Source organism: Fundulus heteroclitus, chromosome 9, assembly GCF_011125445.2.
Source record: "Fundulus heteroclitus isolate FHET01 chromosome 9, MU-UCD_Fhet_4.1, whole genome shotgun sequence".
Classification (NCBI taxonomy): domain Eukaryota; kingdom Metazoa; phylum Chordata; class Actinopteri; order Cyprinodontiformes; family Fundulidae; genus Fundulus; species Fundulus heteroclitus.
Window position 1 is genome coordinate 8,527,078 of NC_046369.1, and position 19,318 is coordinate 8,546,395.

Below are 19,318 nucleotides of genomic sequence, written 5' to 3' on the forward strand. Positions count from 1 at the left end.
TAGCATTGTTTAGGTGTCAGATAAAAGATTTGACCCCTGTCATCACACAGATTACATATTGCTGATTAGCTGCGTTCTCAGAAAACAGGAGCCTGCCTATACAGCTTCAAGCAGCTAAAACAAAGCTTCTCAGGGGAGAACACCTGGATTGGCTGGTGAGGTCTGCTGCCAAAACCCGTTCACAGTGGAAGGAGCGTTGGCCAACTACAACTGAGATGAAAGCTTTTACCTGCGGTCACTGACCCGCGCTGGACTGCCCCGACGGGATATGTGAGAGAAACCCAACCTTTGCAACAATTAAACGTAAATGAGAAGAACATACATCCGTCAGTTGTTTTACTTTGCATCCTGAGAATCAGCCAAGTGCAACAGCTCATAAAGTCCGCATGATTTCTCTTTTACGTGCGCATTCATTAGCACAATTAGACATTATTGTTTTAGAAAAGCCAATTTATAAGGTTATCTGATCAGTTCTCAACACTGAGCAGGTCCATTTTTTTTTATTGATCTTTACCTAAAAATGTTGTCCTATTAATTGTAATGGTAAACGCTATGTTTAGAAACTCAGAATGTTCAGCTGTTAAATTAATATGTTTTATGTCAGATACACTCCTGATCAAACTTAAGACCAATTAAAATAATGTTGGATCTTAAGAAGGTTTGAAGTAGAGCTTCAAAATGCAAACAGAAGAAATGGGAAGAAGAAACCAAAAGTTGTGAGCAAGTAATTTATTGAAAACAACAATTTAACTCAATTAGGCTGTTCATCAGCTGATCAAACGTTTAAGAATACAGCCTTTAAAAGCCTAAATCTGCAAAAATTTGCATTCCATGACATTTCCTGGCAAGTAATCACACTTTTATTTATTTATTTTTCTCTCTCTCTTCTTGAGTTTTTATATTTTTGTATCTATTGCTGATAAAGTTCATTACAGAGATGACACTCGACATGTGCACCTATCCATGTTAACAGTTTTATAAGGTCCATGTAATTTGTGGAAGTGCATTCTACGTTATGTGTACCAAGCATCTGTTTCAATAAAAAAAATATTACACAAAAAACAGAAAAACTTAAGCCAGTTTTGTTAAAAGCATGACTTAGAGAGAATAACACATGCCCTAATCTTAACTCATTGCGAGGCACGTTATGTTGGTGGCGCTCGAGCGTCTCCATCATGTCTTCAGCTCGTTGCTGCTGCCCGTCTTCTTACTACCACAAAGAGACATGAACACATCTCTCCTATCCTAGCCTCTCTTCATTGACTCCCTGTGTATCATAAAGTTATTTACTGTCATCTTATAAATGCTTAGACCAGGGGTGTTAAACTCATTTCTATAATGGGCCACTTTGGCATCATGAAGTCATAAAAAGTGCCGGCTGCACGTGTATAGATGATTCTTTTGATTTCCTAATTTCATGTCAGTTCACATAAAAGTAGCATCCTTCAGGCCCAGTTTATACAGTTTATCTGTAAAAAAGTTGCTATTGCAGTGATTTACACTTTAAAACTCTCATCATTCTGCATCACTTTTTCTCTTTTTGTTTTAATGTGTTGTGGGAAACCGGACATCTAGTAGCAGGATGCTTTTTTAACTATACAGTTAAAAAAAATCAACATTGGCTGCAGGAGGCACCGGTTTAGCCACTTTATACACTTTAAAATGATATATTCTTTTGACATGATGGGCCTTTTTTGGCCTTTGAGGGCCGGATAAATTGCCTTGACAGGCTGGATTGAGTTTGGCTTAAACGGTGGTCTCACTCCTCTTTACCTCTCACTACTCCAGCCTCATTTTCCTTTCTTGGCCCTCAGATCTGACAACCAGCTGCTTTTAGCTGTCCCAAAAACCAGGCAGAAATTTAGAAGAAACTGAGCCTTTTCTGTTATGGCTCCCAAACTTTGGAAAGAAGATCTTTTAAAAGCAAGACAGGCATCTTCTCTTCCTGTCTCTTTAAAAAAAAAACACATATTTCTTTTAACCAGGTGCGAGTTGACATCTTTGTTGTATTTTATAAGTTTTTATATATCTGTTGGGTGTCTTGCAATAATTTTCTATTTATTTATCTCACTATGTTCAGCACTTTGGCAAACTTGCTGTTTTTAAAAGTTCTTTACAGATCACATGAATTTGGATTTAATCGATAAAATACAGTCTACTTGTGTTTAACTGAATTTCAGTGTAAATCTAGAAGTTCTGCCAAGTCTTCAGAGGTTCGTTAGAGAAGATCAGTGAACAAAGCATCATGAAAACCCAGGAACACAGAAGACAGGTTAAAGAGAAAGCTTTGCAAGACCGCTGGAGTTAGGAGAGCTTTAATCAGATCAGCAAAGACACCAGTGGTGACTTGGGAGGAGCTACAGCTCAGGTGGGAGAATCTGTTGACCGTACAGCAATTAGCTGTGTACTCCAAAAATCAGCCCTTCATATAAGGGGTCCAGCAAGCACATAAAAGAAGACGCTCTGGTCAGATCACCTTAAAAAATTTTTGGTATTTATGCAAAATGGTTTCATGCAGCAGAATCAATAACACTGACTGCACATCAGCCTGAAAACACCATCCCCACATTGGAACATGGCGGTGGCAGCATCATGTTAGAGAGAGCGAGTGAGGGAGAAGGAAGGCGGTGCAAGTTGGGAGAGGGATGGAGGTTCGCCTTCCAGTAGAACAACGACCCTAAACATGCAGGTTAGGATTAAAGTCTAGTCAAAGTACAAACCTAAATCCAATTGAGAAATAAAGAGTAAATGTTTCCATCTCTATAAGTTTGGTAGAGCTGGTAAACATTTACACTTGTAATTGCAGCGAAAGGCGGTTCTGAAACGTATTGAATCACAGGGTCTGAATACAAAAGCACACATGTTTCACATTTGTAGCTGTCCCCTTCATTTTATAATTATAGTTAATTCTTTGTTGGTCTATCAAAAATTACTAATAAAATAATCTACAGTGAAATTCACTTAATTATGTAGTTAAAATGTGATGAAATGTGAAAAGGTTTGAGGGATGAAACTGCAGTTGCAAGTCACAATACAATTCAATTCAGTTAATTTATACAGCGCTAATTTACAACACTGATCCTCAAGGCAAAATAAATAAATAATTAAATTCAATTGATTCATGGTTAGATTCAAGCTCAGGTAGCTCTATTACAAATTGATCCTAGTTATCAAACAATGCAATCCAGTTCATTTTATTTTTAAATTAAGTTTTCTATCTAAGGAAACACAGCAGGTTGCATCAAGTCACTAACTTGCAGCATTCACTCCTCCCGGATGAGCGTGTAGCGACAGTGGACTGTTTCTTGCATTGTTTCATTGACTTTGCAGCAATCTCTCATACTCAGCAACCCTGTAGCAACTTTCAAATCAGGTAAATCGAACAAAGCGGTTGTATTTTCAGGCACAAGCTCAAAGGTTAAGGGATGAAAAGTGATCTAATGCTGCACTTGCTTTGCAATTTTCTTCAATAACTCAACAGTTCAACAAAGTAGAGACAGCAAAAGACTTACAAATAACTCAGCATATTACATCAGTTCATTTAATAAATCAGTACGGAAATTAATCTGTTAAAATGTCAGACAAAAAAATGTCTCTTATGGGCTTAGCTTAAGTCATCATGGGATCATATACGTATAACAAAATAAAAGAATGCAGATGAGTTTTTTGACTTTCAGTATTAAGCAGAAGCACACGTACAACACGTCCTACAGCAACATGAAAACAGGAAGTCTCTGATTCCTTTAAGAGCAGCTGTTGAGATAAAAAACAAAAAGCAACAAAAGCTTTGTGTGGGAGTGAAACTGCTGAGGTCGGACCTGCAGCTCGACACAAACCCATTCTTTCCAAAATCTTTTTAGGGAAAAAGATCAAAGGGTTCAGCTTCTTTTGTTTTTAGAATATCTTTGTATTTACTCTAAAAATATATCAGCTCTTATCTCCCTTTTTTAATGCAACAATTTTGTCATCAGAGTGTTTTTGGCCCAAGGCTGCCTCGGTGTAGCTGGTGTAAGGACAGAAGCGGGTTGTTATATTTTTACAAACCGTATTTTTCTGGCCATAAAATACATCAGATTATAAGGCGCATTACATATTCTTCCCAAGTATGTAATGTCAGTCCGCCTCTTCGGTAGGGTGACCAAATGTCCCCAATTTCAGTGCATCATGATGGAGTAAAAAAAGTTTAGCGCATCAAAAGGTATTTACCGAGTCCTGCCGCTGTCTCCCGACGTAGTAGAGCTCTGCCGAACGCACCTTCCCCCGTTGGCGTTACAGTTCAGACAAAACAAACAAACCCCCAGGCAAAGATTTTGCGCTTAACAAAATTAGAGACGTCCCCAGTTTTCATTAGAAAAATCTAATCTCGTCACGTTTAGGAGGAAATACACTGTAAACGTAAGCGGTGCGGCTTACAGTCATGTTTTTAAAAGCGTAAATTTACAACCGGACGCTGCAAAGTACGCTTCACAGCTGCGTAATTCTGCGGAGAGAGTAACTTTGGTCATGGGTAAATAATTAAAAAAGGACAAATTACCAATAATATATGGGTAAGGTTTCAATTATCAGTAATATATCCTATGTTTTGATCTCCTAAAGGTCCGTCTCTTGACCATATCTGATTAGAAATCGCATATTTTAGTTTGTTAGCTTGTCACAACTACATCATCCATGGCGCTTTATTTTCGACGACTCTTATTTTGGGACACTTCCAGAAGTGAACTTTGACACAGGATGTTGTTTTCCCGTTTATTCCCTGCTAAATAGGAGCGTATAAGAGTTTAAAATGAGAACTTCAACCTAATTTATACGTCGCGTAGCGTAAATACGTGCGTATTATGCTTTATTATTTATTGACTGATTAAAATGAAAAGCTAACCTAAGCGTAGGACACGCGTATGCTGCTTTGCAACGCGTCCGGTGTGTTTCGTCCTTAACACAGGATTATCTCTACTGAGAGGGAGAGCTATCCGTCTCTGTCGGGAGGAAAGAGTAGCTGGTCGACACTGCCCTGTTTCTAACATAAGGCTAAAATAAATAACTTTTATATTGAAATAACTTACTTGGTTTATTGTTGCTAGCATGTACTCCGGGCGCAGGCTGCCATACATGAATGCACTTCTAGTTTAGACATTACAGTCAGGCAGTCTTGTAGACAGCTCAGGGGTCTGAACAGATGGTGACACAGTGTACTGTGATTTTCCCGAATATCCACTAAGCTTCATTGATAACCAAAGTCGTACTTACGCATTTGGACAGATTTTTGAGCGCATTGTACCACATAAAATCAGTCAGTAAGAACAACAGTAATCATATATAAAGGCGCACCATCAATTTTTGAGAACATTTAAGGATTTTAAGTGCCCCTTATAGTAATAATAGTATTTATCTCTTCAGTTGAGCAAAATGCAACATCTGCAGGATATTAAATCCAGCTGTGCATTTAAATCTAATATTCTACTAAATTCGGACGTGTTGGTTCTGGTTTGCACAATGCGTCTAACTCCACACCGATCCATGTGGTCAAGCAGGAAAGCAGTTTGTAATTCTGCTCAGCATCTGTAAATCTAATTTCACATTTAGGATTTCAAGAGAAAGAAAAACTATACCAGATATATACAGTAAATACATTGTTTTATGGAAGCACCAGAGAACAAGATGAATAAAGAAAACAGCCCGACTGAATCGAGTGCGGTGAAACTTGTATAGTAGCTGGGTGCTAATCAGAGGTGAAGTTTAAGTTCCACACCCCCAGTCTTTGCTCCATCAGAGGATTTACCCGTTTCAGCCTGTGGCTCCAGTCCTGATAGAGGCGTCCCAGGTCTCCTGACATCTGTCTCAGAGCTTGTCTCCGCTGAGCCTCAGTCTCTGCATGGATCAAATCCCCGAGACCTTCCACCTTCAAGCAGATGCACGGAGGATCAGAACTGCATGCTTTCAACCACAATCATTGGCATTTATCTAGATTTACTTATTGCAATGCAATTAATTTCACATGGATTAAATATATAATCTCCTCTCATTATGCATCATCATCTCTTGCTAGAAAATAAAAGAAACTTTATTGACGTACAGTTAAGCCCAAGATCATTCATACCTCTGGTAGATTTAGTTTTTAAATTATTTTCATTTAACTCAGAAGTCTGTTCCTGATAGAAAACAGGTCAGGCCCCTCTCAAATGTTTTACAATGCAATTTACCTATTTTTATTCAGATTGTTTGTTAAATGGCAAGTGTAAAAAAAAAAATATTTATACCCTTTTTCAAAATTCTGTAAAAAAAAAAAAATCTTCATTGATCTTACAGCAATCAATCTCTCCATATTGTCTCTAAGGTTGGAAGAGCTCATTGCCATCACCCTAATCTTTAGCTCCCACCACAGATGATTTCTGTTGCGTCTGGCTGGGTCGCAGCAAAACACGGAAATATTACTATAAACTTAAACCTACCAGGGGTATGAATAATTTTGAGCCAAACTGCAGCACGTTTTAAAAATTGAAATTAAAAAGTGCTTCACAATATGAGATTTAAAAACAAAGAAACATTTGAACGTGAAAAAAATTCAATAGAATAATATTCTCAAGACAGATCTTACTCAGTTTGAAGGCCCTGAAATGGCTTGCTTACATGTCTATAAAAAGGATTTAGAAGATAAAAGTTTGTCAGTCTCATCTCTTCAGGAAGATTATTCATAGTTGACTGAAAAAAAACGAAACCACCCTTAGTTTAGCCCTGGGACTGACACATGGCTGAAAGAGCTTTGACTGAGGGATGAATGTTGTTAGGAGATCTGAAGCATACTTTGCTGCAGCCCCAGAGTGATTAATAAAGCTTATCTATAAAACCTTAAAATGAATTCTTATATAAATTGGTTTAATAACATTGGCCTAATCTGTTGTCTTTGATCCACGTGTAGCCCCCCAACATATACCTTGTCTCCTAGTTGCACCTTGAACAAGTTTTCCATTCTGTCCCCTTCTCTCAACACCCTTTCCTGTCAGTTTTCCATTTATTTTCTGCGTGTGCATTCAATGAAGAGGCGGCACTTCTTGCTTACAATTAAAAATACAGAGATACTGCATGACAAACGGGCCACTAGTGTCGCAAAACCCCAGAAAAAAAGAGTTTAAAATAAAAATACAGAGAGTGCACTTTATCCCGCCTCACAAATTAAGATCATTTACTGCATTTTGATTTGGTGGAGGAAGGAGGGCAGCACGCTTGCATGAACCACCACAGTGTTTATAGCAAGCTTTGCTGGATCAGGAATACGTCAGAAGTTTAATCTAGTGGAGCATAAAGAACCCCCTTCATGTTGGTCAAGGCTGTGGCAGCAGCAGGAATTCAGCTGCAGTAAAAACAATGTAGCGGTAATCTAATCTGGTAAAAATAAAAGCATGCTTCAGTTTTTCTGTGATGTTCCTTTATTCTGGATATATTTTTAAATTGACAATAAGCTGATTTGGTAACACATAAGACTTTGTGTGGTTGTAAAAAGATAGAACTGAGTCCAAAACGACACTAAGGTTTCATGCAGGCTCTTTAGTCCCTTTGACTCTAGCTCCACAATAGAGTCCACACTTTTAGGGACCTTTCTTTTAACTTTTCAAAACTTCAAACTTTAAATTTTCAAGAAAGATCAAACTCATAATTATACTGAAATCTTTAACTAGTCACTTTTTGTTTTGTGTTTTGCATTATGACTTAACAGCAGACACGTTTTTTGGGATGTCCAGTCCAGGCAGCAGTATGAAGGCGTCAGTGGATCTATGAAAATTGAGAAGAAGGATATCGCCACTGCTGAATAACGGACTTAATCATTTTAATGGTACGACAGGGGGTATGTGGCTCAGGCAGTAAAGTGAACAAGTGATAACACCTTTTAAGAGACAGAGATGACAGAGACTAGGGGGAAAAAACGGAAAAGGGTGGAGGGGAGCCAGGAAAATGACAACAACCACCATACCAACAGTGAAGGTAATATCCAGTATTTCAAGCTATGGCGTGGTCCTTCTACCTGCCGGGAATTGTGTAAAAACTACAAAAAAAAGTCTGAAAAGATGGTGGTACTTGGTCATATTTGTAGTAGTCATAGTAATAACCGGACAAGAATATTGAATTACAATGGGATTTAGTATCTGTTTTCACTTAAAAAAAACATGTCTGTTATTTAGCTGTTAAAAGTCTGAGCAAGCCTTTATAAACACAAAGTATTTAAATTAGTGTACCATATTTATCTAACTGTAAGGCGAACCTAGAATCCTTAAATTTTCTCAAAAATGTATGCTGCGCCTGATATATCATTACTTGTTGCTCTTACTGACCGATTTTATGTGGTGCAATGGGCTCACTAATCTGTTAAAACGTCTAAGCATGACTTTTGTAAGTAACAAAGCCGCTCCGCTCAATGATATTCGTAGCATTACGGTACACTGTGTCACTACCTGATAGGACCCCTGAGCTGTCTACAAGACTGCCTGACTGTAATGTCTAAACTAGAAGTGCATTCACGTAAAGACCCCCACATACTCGGGTGTACTTCACTCCGGAGGTCCACGCTTAGAGGTATGTGCACAGCTCAATTTTTACAACTTCTCGGAGGCAAGAACTCTTTACATTAACTGCTTTATTTGTGACATCGAGCTTGATCCAACTGAGCCAACTTCTCTGTCCTCCTGACAGAGACGGATAAAGGCGTTCCCAGTAAAAAGGGAGTTTTTCTTCCCACTGTCGCTTCATGCTTGCTCAGTATGAGGGATTGCTGCAAAGCCATGGACAATGCAGACGACTCTCCCTGTGGCTCTACGCTCTTTCAGGAGTGAATGCTGCTTGTCGGGACTTTGATGCAATCAACTGGTTCCCTTATATAGAAAATGTTTGACCAATCTGTATAATATGATTGAATTTGACTTTGTAAAGTGCCTTGAGATAACATGTTTCATGAATTGGCGCTATATAAATAAAATTTAATTTAATTTAATTGAAATTACAGACTTAGGAAGAATATTTAGTGCGCCTTATGGTCCGAAAAATACGGTAATCTATAGAGGCCCGATAGCTACATTTATACGTCTTTCATCAAACAGAGAAATTAATGCAAAAGGGCAAAAGATGGAAATTGGCAATTTCTTTCTGTAAGCATTTCATACATTGGAATCCCCTTTATTAGATTTAACCCTGATTATTGCAAATGTACCCTGCAGTTTAACAAAACCTAAATACATCATGAGGCACACACGCGTGTCAGAATGTGTGCGTTTCAGGCTCTCCTCTGACTCACCTCGGTCAAATCAAGCTTCCCTGCATGGAAAGCCCTCCGCGTGAACTCTCCAGCTTCAGCAGGCCTCATGCCAGGCACGCTTCCTGCAAAACACACACAAATGCAAAGAAAAACACGAAGAAGCAGCTCGACGTATGCATGCATCATGCACACACAACACACACACACCAGAACAGAATCAAACAAAGGGTCAGGGCATCACAACAGGCAGATCTACGGGTTAACAAAGGTTATGTGTGCATTGTTCTCTTAGCTGCTTTTTCAAATCTCCTTTGGAGACCATGGGGAACAGAAAAACTATTAAGGAAGCAGGAGGTATTATCTATAGTATATATACACAATATAGTTTGTGTGTTAGATTATAATCTAAGAAAACATTTTCCAAATGTCTAAAAAAAACTTGACTGTTAGTCTGAATTTCTAAAGCATGCTTGTGTGTTTCTGTGTTATCCTGTGAGGGGCCAAATATGAAGTTTTTCATTTTTTAATGCTCCACTTAACTGGAACAAACTCTGAGAAAACTGCAAAAATGCTCAAACCCTAAGTTCCTTTATATCAACGTTAAAACCCCATTTGGGTTGCCTTTTAGTGCTCCATTTATACTATTAACTATTTAATTTCAGGCTGTAGTCCAACTTTTCTTAACATTCCTTCTCTGTCTCAATGCTGTGCGCTTTTTTATGGGTTTTCCTATTCTGTGTTTAAGTGGGTGTAGACAACAGATGGATATCTATCACAGCACGGACCATTTGTAGTAAAGAAAGAAATAGCACAACCCTCCAGTGAGCTGCATTTTAAATGCTATTTTATTTAGCTGCTCTTCCTTTTTAATCATGCTTGTATTTACATAGATTAAAAAATGACAAAAACATTCAAAACATATTTATACTAGTAAAGTTAAGGTGAGCTTGGACTCTTGTGGTTCAAAAGTCAGCACTGGTAGCCCTTCGTATGACACAGTATCGATAAAGCAACTTTCAGTTTCTAAAAGGTTGGTGATCCCTGGATTATATCATGAAAAATGTCTGTGAATAATAAAAATGGCAGCTCTCCGCCTTCTCCTGTACAACACTGCCCTCTATGGACTCCACGGAGAAACTGCAGAGAGGCGTTCTTTGTCAGGTCTCTGTCATGCCTGACAGAGCAAATATTTTAAGCGTCTGAGAAATTGTGTCGCTAGTCAGTTTTCTCTTTCAGGTCTCAGAAGTAATTCTGAAGGGTATAGCGTTTCTAATCGCTCTAAAGGCTCAGAGTTTGGGAAAGAGAGACTTTAAATACCCACATATGGAGCCGCAGACCTCCTGAAACCGAGCATCACTCTACAGTTCATAATCCAGGGCTACTTTGTAATATATGAAGATGCAGGAGCAAAAGGTGTGTACCTAGAGCTTGTAAGACAGCAGTAATGACAGCAGGACCCCCATGGATGTGGAACTCCACACTGTCTTCTCCGGTGAAGCTATGAGGAGCTGAGAACAGAAAAACAAAATCATCATCATCATCATAAATATACCATTTGTAAACGACAACTCTACCCTCTTAAACGTTCTGCATAAACAGGCAGACAAATTCACAGGTAACCCTGATAATGACCTGCAAAAAGATGTCAAACAAATTAGTTACAATAGAATAAAACTGCACAATAACCGGAATCTATGTAATTCTGATAATATTGGTGAAAATTACGATTGGCATACCAATTATCCCACTTTTTAAAAGTCTTTTGTTTCTGTATCACTAAACAATATCCCCATCAGTTTAGTATCTCATTAAAAATACATATCAACTGTGGATATCACGGGTAGTTAAGAGTCCATCCATCTAGACAGGTATATAATCAATAAGCAGAGCCAGAATTAAGGACATTTAAAATTTAATATCATACTAAGATATTCCATCTAAGCAGTCCATTGCAATGCACACTAATAATATGATATACTTTTGGCATTTATTGTGCAGCTCTACAACAGGATTACCTCAAACTGAAAATTTTAGAAAATTCTAAATTATTGCCACCCCTAACAATACCTTTAATTTTTTTTTTAATTTGAACTTTATTTTCTAACATTAATAACTTCCAATCAACGATGCATGACTGTGTTTCCTGGAGTATAAATATGACGTGACAGAGAGGCATTTTTATTTTAGTCGCTGGGCTGATCAAAAGTATATGTTCTAGATTGCCAGTAAGGGAGGTAATGAAATCTCCAAATCTCACCTAGAGAATTATAGAATCCTAATTACCTGACTGATTTTATGAAATCCAGACACAAACCGCCATCAAAGTAGGCAAGTCACTTTGGTTTTATAGTAACCTGTGTTTGTATCACCTTCAACCATATGGATTAGTTGAGTGTCGGTGTGTGGGTGGGTGTATGTGTGCATGTGTAGAAATAAGAGCGTTTCTGTTAAGTGGGTGTATGCACCACAGCAGTCCCAGGCAGACTGACACAAGACATCACCCCAGGGCAGCCATATGCCCAGCCAAGAGGCAAGTGGTCAGTGAAGCACAGGAGCAGCAGCCCTCAGGCCAAGGTGACACAGGGTGACATGTGGGATGCCAAGCACTCCTCACCCAGCAACGCCACCAACAAGTCCAGGATCCAGTGTCCCAGGTTTTAAATCCTAAAACCTGCGATGAGTTGACAAGAGGAGAGAATGGGAAGGGACCCGGGACTCTGGATGATCTAGAAAAAGATGGTCAAAGATCCCTCTCTGCGTACGCTCCATACTTAGGAAACCCTATTACAAATAGGGATATACGATATATCGGTATTAACATCGGTATCAGTTGATGTTAGTCATTTTTCAACATATCAGTATCGGTCCGATAAGTAAAACTGGGACGATATTAACAACTGACATTTACTTCCAGCTAGTTGCCCCTATTATCTATGTTTGAAAAGGGGGAGGTGAGGGGGTTGGTTATACGGTCATGTTAAAGTGACAGTGATGCATTGTGGGGGGTTTAAATGAAGAAGAGATTAAAAATAGCAGAGCGTAAGTCTAGACTATAACCCACATTAGAAAATTCAGTTAGAATAGTTTTCATTCGGTACAAAGTCTTACAAAATGTAACCCTATGTACACACACACATTGATAAATATCAGTTATCGAACATAATGACAATATTAATTTCGGAAATTGATATCAACCCAAATTTTAAATATCGGTGCATCCCTAGTTACAAGACAAGAATAAGTGCTGCCGTATTTGCAAAATCGTCTTATAAAGACTGTTGAGACTCTTTAACAACAATTTCTTTCCCTACAGAATAAAGGTAATAGTTTTAGTGAGAGATGATGCTGCTGCTATATACATTTTTATTTATTTTCATGCTTTTTACACATCTGTAACAGCAGCGGTAAATAATTTGCTCATGTCTGTCATAGATGACACTGCTGCGCTCACTCAGCTGAGGAAATGGTTTTGCATGATTAAATCTGTAGTACAATAATATTACAGTTAGACTGGTACCAATCAGACCAGACGAGATCTAAAGTTTGACTGCAGCAGTCTCACCTGGGAACCAGAGGACCAGTCCACGGTCCAGCACTTCTTTAGAGTGAGGGTCCGTGATGCTACGCAACAGGGCGGTTCGTGGAGGAGGCAGGTGCTTTCTGAGCCCAACCATACATCTTAATGCTGTAGTGGCAGCAGGACCACTGATGCGGACAACAGCCACCCCACATCGACCGTGACCCGATGACAAAGCGAAGATGGTGTCAGCATCCGCGAGTCCGGCCAGAACTCCATCTCCAGAGGACAGACGACGACACAGAGGGGGGTTTCTGCCAGAGAAAAGATAAATGGTGACCCGCATTTATTATTTTGACTCTTCAGTCTCTCCAGACTTTAAGCTGGTAGAGTCAAGTATGTTTTACTCCTAAATTATTCCTCTGGCTATAAATATGGAGAAGTTTTAATGAGCAACTACTTTCTTGAAGTAATTTTCTGACACATTTGCTTTACTTGAATGACATGTTGCCTTGTCTTTCCTACTTTGAATAGTGGCAAAGAGAAATGAGCCTCTGTGCTACGTTTCCTTTAAGCAAAAGGAAAATAAGAAACTATGAATTATTTATTATAGTTCCTTGACACTCAGATCGACTTAAGATCTAATGTATAATTTAATAAAGGTTCCACTTACATAATTTTTTTTAGAATTTTTTTGTTGTGGCATTAGAAATTTGAACAAAAACTAATCCTTAACACTTCTTTTTTTCTCTACTGATTACACATCCACAAATGAAACATTACATTTCTTAAAATGTATATTCTACTATATTAAAATATGACGTTATTTTAAGGCTTTACTCTTTGTTATCAGGGATGTGCTGTATTTAAGTAAGTTTAACACCATATTACAATTATCTGCAAGTTAGGAACCTTAAACTAGTACATTCATAAAAAAACACTAAATATAAAGCAAATGTAATATTTCATAAACTATTTTTTTATCAAAGATTTTGACAGTACATGTGACAAACTTGAAAGGAATTTCCATTTTCATGATTTGCAATACTGTGCAAAACTTTTAAATATTTCTGTTTAAGGCTGCACTTATCAAGCTTTGTCCTGGCCAATTACACTTTTCAGTTCACTTTGAGGTCTGATCCACTAATTACAAATTTCATTTAAAAATTGCCTTGCCAGTTCTTTGATGAAAGGTAGAAGGTTTGAATCAAGCAGAAAACTAAGGAATCACAAGATTGTCCCCATTTATTTGTAAAACAAATGTCTATAACATTTTGCCGATTTCTATTAAACTAAAAAACTGTGGAACAACTTTGATGTATTTATAGACCTAGAATGGTGGGGATAATTAGTTTTGAAGGATATAATCATTAGGGGGAGAGATTTGGACTTAACAAACACAAATGACAGCAGATCAAGCAAAAATCCTACATTACCTCAGTAGTGTGGTGTTATCGCTGGCATTTAAGTTAAGCTAAAGAAACTGGAACCTAATAAATATTTGTGACAATCTGCTGGCAAAAATAAAGGTGATTTTTAATAATTTATGTGCACACAAAACACTGACTCAAGCCCTTGATTACAAACGCCCTATTAAGCCCAAATAATGACACAGACTGGATTAAAATAGCTGAAAAAGCGGTCAAAATCAGCAGCTGGTTCTTGCACAGTACTATGCATTAATGAAATAATTTTCTATCATTTTAAACAGCACAATGCCACTGTGTAAATATTGTCACAGTTATTTAAATAAAGCTTAAAACAGAGAACAAACCTTGTCCTAAGTGTGCGGATCGCAGCTCTGTATATTCCTCCACAGACCGCTGAAACCGGCAGCATTATTACTGACTAATATGTTTAAACTTTAAATTATTAACATTTTTTTTATAAACTGAGATCTGCTCCACATTTTACCGGCTAGCTGCTAGCAGGGAGACCTGATATGTACCGGCAGCTGATCATCTGGGACCTTCATTTAACAAGCAGGCCCACGCTGTGCGTGTGTTCTTCCTATTTCTGTGTTATTGTCTCCAGGCTGTCTGAGATTGGTTAACACGACCCCTCACGTGAGCATGTGTTCGCTTCCTATTCGTCGATAGGCAGCCAATCAGCATAAAGTCTCGCCTCTTGTGCATCAAAGAATCATGTCCGTCGAAACGTTCCACTCATACAAACGTTCCAACCCAGTCTATTGTTCCATAACAGTCCTCAGACGAGGGCAACACATCATTTACACTAAAAATAAAATAAAACGGTGCAATTAACATACAATAATGCGCATAAACAGTCTACAGGATTGATTACTGGGGCTTTAAATTAAATCAACATGGTGGAAGATATGATTACAGATCTGTTTAGCCATTTCACGGGATCTTATTTTTTTTTTATTGTTGAGTAACAATAAAATATATTAAAGTCGTTGATGAAATAGCCTCTATAAAGGAGAGGATATGAGTTAAGCTGGCAGACAAGGGAGTAGAGTGAAATGGGTTTTTCCTTGAGGGACAATCAGTGAGAATCATCTGAACTTAATCATTAACCGTTAACAACCTAAAAACAAAATAAGAAATAAATCACCGGAGACCATCTCCTATTTAAGTGTTGGCCTCGTGACAGAAGTAATATCAGTATTATCAGGCAGTTGCAGGGTCAACTCAATAGTCAGTCAACATAAAATGTAGAAGTCATCAGACACAACATATACCTTATGTATGCGTCAGACTGCATTATTAATATTTGTCAGGGAAGGATGGGGTCATATTATTAGCACGTATGAGGCTGGGCTGTTATTATGAGTCAGTAAACTGCTCATGAGCTTTACAGCATCACAAAGAGGTTATACAGATATAAAAACGCTGAGTTTTTAGACTTCAGATTGGTCAAAATCTTTTTTAACTAAATACTTTATTTTGTGTTGCGTACATAATTTGTGGTCTTCTATAATTGTGGTTGCACATATCTGACATAAGGCCTTGTATCAATCTGTCCTTAATGTTCACAGAGTTGTGACCATCAGGTCAATAATACAGAACAATCGTGCATATAGCAGAATAAAGCCACATTGTGACGTCTTCATATGCTCTGAAGTGTGTCTGTGCCCTTGCTGCAGAGCCTTGCAGCTGTCAACCCTCTGAGGTGGTGAGTAAGCAGAAATTCTGCTCAAACTGGAGGTGTCTCGGAGTTGTGAACCGTACCAAGGGGAGGGCTGACAACCTGCTGGAGTGGCTGCAAAGAGAAACCCCATGCAAGAGGCTTTCGATTGTGTACACAAAGAAACGGTACAACATGAGGCCTGGGAGCAATTTTAACTTGGAGGCCTCAATAATTTAAAGCTCATAGGTGATCTGTGTGAGTAAGGCATAAAAGCTGCCATCTCACAACAGTTGGCTTCACCTTTGAACACTTTGTTAATAAGACCATTACTGATGACTGAATTCTCCTTGTAAAAACTGTTATGCATGTTTGCTTGTTGATGCACACCTGAAATACAGCGTAACACCTCCACCAGTTGTTTTAAAAATCCATGTATGAATCATTTGATCTGTACTATAAATATTTTTGGATAACTATGTATTCAACGCATAAACCCCTACTGACCTATAATTGACCACAGTCTACATTTTCAAAGTTATATGTGTGAGCAAACATGACACAGTTCATTGTATTATGTAGTATCATTCATACTTGTTGTCACACGAGTTGAATGAGAGCACATTGAGGCATTTTACACCATAAAACTAACTGATGAGGGCAAGCTACCGTTCTTGGTCAACTGAAAGGGGACATTACTTGTAACTCTACCTGAAAACCAATGAATATTTAATCAAGAGGGATATTTTTATATTGATAAATAAGTTATATTAAGTATTCCAGGAAAGGGTGAGATAGTTGAAGTCACAGACGAAGTTGATTCTGTTGCAGATGCCACCACACTGCCTGAAAGGACTATTTTTATCATCTGAATTTAAAATCAGACTACAGTATGAAGAGGTACTTGTCTTTTTGATGATCAGATTAAGCATTTTACTTTGTTTTTTTTTTTATTGCATTTTATTTATTAAGTCAGAAAAGTCATACAAGATACAACATCTCTGCTTTTCAGGACTAAAGTTGATTTGTGCAAAGATTGCTTTAGTAAAAAGAGGTACAGATGTTAATATTATGTAGCAAAGGGCAGGAATGGATGCAGAAAACATCACCGACCAAATCCAAGACACTACTGTTAAAAAGCAGCAGTGTCTTGGATTTTGTTGGATTTGGATTGTGAGTTTCCTGAAAAAAAAATCACACCAGGGGATTATTATTCAGAGAATCAACCAAGACTCTGGAGGAGCTCCAAAAGTCCACTACATAGGTGGGAGACTTATGATAAGGCAAATATTAGTTGTGTTCTTCAGAGAATGAAAGCCATTGATGAAAGAAAGCCACAAAGAGTCCTGTTTCAAGGTTTTCTACCAGCCATTTAAGGGGATAGAGAAACCATGTGCAAGAAGGTGCTCCAGCCAGATGAGACCATATTTAAATTATTGTGGTTTGAAAACTGAACAACATAAAAATATGACACTGATGATCTTAAGCACACCATCCCTATGGTTAAACATAACGGTAGCAGCATCATGCTGTGGGAGTGCTTTGGTTCGGAAGGGAGGAGGAAGTTGATGGAAAAATTATTTGAGCTAAATCATGGTGGCAGTAATCTGATTTAGTTTGAGCTGTTATGCAAAGAAGAACGGGCCTAATCGTCAATCTCTAATTGCACAAACCTCGTCGAGGCATATATATATATATATATATATATGCCTGGAAATACTTGCCGCTGCAACTGCAATGGAAGCCATTTCTACAAACAATTGTCTCAGTGGTGCTTAAAACAAACATTCTCCTCCCTTTTTTAAACAGAATGTGTGTTTTATTTTCTTTATTTTTCTCCATGCATCACTTGGAGACTGAAAGTGAGAGAAATGAAAGGGGTATGAATACATTTGGCCAACGAGCATGTGGTTAGTCTACCTGCAACAGCCTTGCAACACTTTTCTGACCTCTGGCAGCCAGGTGGAGTGATGAGCAAAAAAAAAAAAAAAAAAAACAACAACAACAACACTGATGCACTTGGCAGCTCAGGTTGGGCTGAACAATAGGAACCATGCAGCAAACCAAATCCTCACATTAGACATCTGTTTCTGGCTGGCTTCCACAGTTTGCTGCTGGGTGTTATTATCGCATGTCTCTAAGTGATGGAGAATCACATGCTATTGTTATTGATATTCTTATGGGAGATGGAGAATCAAGGTCATGTTTTAAAATGACTATTTAGGTCTTAAAATCCTTCACGAGGAGCTGGTTTGCAGCTGCCGTTCATTTGCATCAGACTTTGATGGATTAAGTGACACCTGCAGGCCTGCTGTTGTAAACTAGGACAATAGTCCATTCTCAGGGTGAACCGGTGTAAGGTGAAATGAGTGTGTCATCCGGCCCCCTCCCCCCAGCCGTCCCTCCCCTCCCTCCCCTCCCTCCCTCCCTCGTCTTTTGTCCCTCCTCCAGTCTTCATGATCGGAGCAGCTCTCTCCATCTAGCCGCGCATCCAGCACCCGGAGCCCCGCCAGGATGATGCGCCGCCGCCGCAGCGACAGCCTCCACTTCTCTTCCAGCCTCCTGTAACAAGAGCCCCGCCGGGTACCCGTGCGCTGCCGTCCTCCTGAGATGCCACACTGCCCCCTTCGCCGGACCGTGCCCGCATTGTGCGTCGCTCCTCGCTGATAAGAGAGCATGCCCGACGCGGGGACGGGAGGCGCCGCGGCCGCCGGGGGTGCGACCACCTCCGGCGACGGCTCCGACAGCTCCCGACACCGACACCGAGCGCAGCAGCAGCAGCAGCAGCAGCAGCAGCAGCAGGGGGACTCGGAGAGGCCGGAGTCGGGTTCTGCCCCGCAACAGAGCTCCTCGGGAGTCCTGGGTGAGTCTGCGCTTGGCTTCGGACGGCGAGGCTTGGAGTCGGAGGAGAGGACAGGTGAAACGGCAGCACCCTTCCTCCTCCTCCTCTCCTCCTCCTCCTCCTTTGTCTCCCTAATAATGATCACATCGTGTCTCTCCAGGCCTGTGATTCATGGTTTTACCTGTCCCCACTGCCCAGATTACTGCGGTTTCAGCCTCTGCTTGGAAAATGGCTTCATTATGCACATCTAGGGCTGGTTTGACCTTATTGTGTAAGTGATGAGGAGCTTATTACCACCCCCTGTCCCAGCATTATTACTACACTGTCTGTGCTCTCATGAGCGGCAGCCTTTCTGCTGCATGGTGGCCGTAAGGCCTGCAAAAGATGTTTCTTTCTTAATTCACTCTTTTATTATGCCAAGAAACATCTCAGTCAAGGGTTTGTATAACTATCGTGGATCAGCAACGTCAGTCGGTTGTTTTCTATGATGCCCTGTGCAGAAGCATTTCACCTTTTGTTCACGTTATCGCCGCAAAGATGTGGAGAGCGCGTGGACCTGGGAGTAAAATCTAGTGCAGCCAAGTCAGAGGTCACCTTAAAGCGTGTGGGATTTAACCTCATTGTGTAAATC

At 39.4% G+C, this 19,318-nt stretch overlaps 2 protein-coding genes across 3 annotated transcripts in view; one reads left to right on the forward strand and one right to left on the reverse strand.

The window, feature by feature from the left end:
* Positions 1 to 14,776, reverse strand: part of gtpbp3 (GTP binding protein 3, mitochondrial) — a 32,870-nt gene extending 18,094 nt beyond the window's left edge. Inside the window, exons 1-5 of the mRNA XM_012881430.3 lie at positions 14,530 to 14,776; positions 12,801 to 13,069; positions 10,660 to 10,746; positions 9,278 to 9,360; positions 5,777 to 5,896 (exon numbers count right to left, since the gene is read on the reverse strand). Coding sequence (XP_012736884.2) covers positions 5,777 to 5,896; positions 9,278 to 9,360; positions 10,660 to 10,746; positions 12,801 to 13,069; positions 14,530 to 14,594 — 624 coding nt within the window. The 5' untranslated portion in view covers positions 14,595 to 14,776. The remainder of the gene's footprint in view (positions 1 to 5,776; positions 5,897 to 9,277; positions 9,361 to 10,659; positions 10,747 to 12,800; positions 13,070 to 14,529) is intronic.
* A 3,496-nt stretch (positions 14,777 to 18,272) lies between these two features.
* Positions 18,273 to 19,318, forward strand: part of ano8b (anoctamin 8b) — a 59,296-nt gene continuing 58,250 nt past the window's right edge. Inside the window, exon 1 of one of the 2 annotated variants that reach the window (XM_012881431.3) lies at positions 18,273 to 18,708. In XM_012881431.3, the coding sequence (XP_012736885.2) occupies positions 18,522 to 18,708 (187 nt within the window). In that variant the 5' untranslated portion in view covers positions 18,273 to 18,521. The remainder of the gene's footprint in view (positions 18,709 to 19,318) is intronic. The other variant, XM_012881432.3, reaches the window with a different exon arrangement.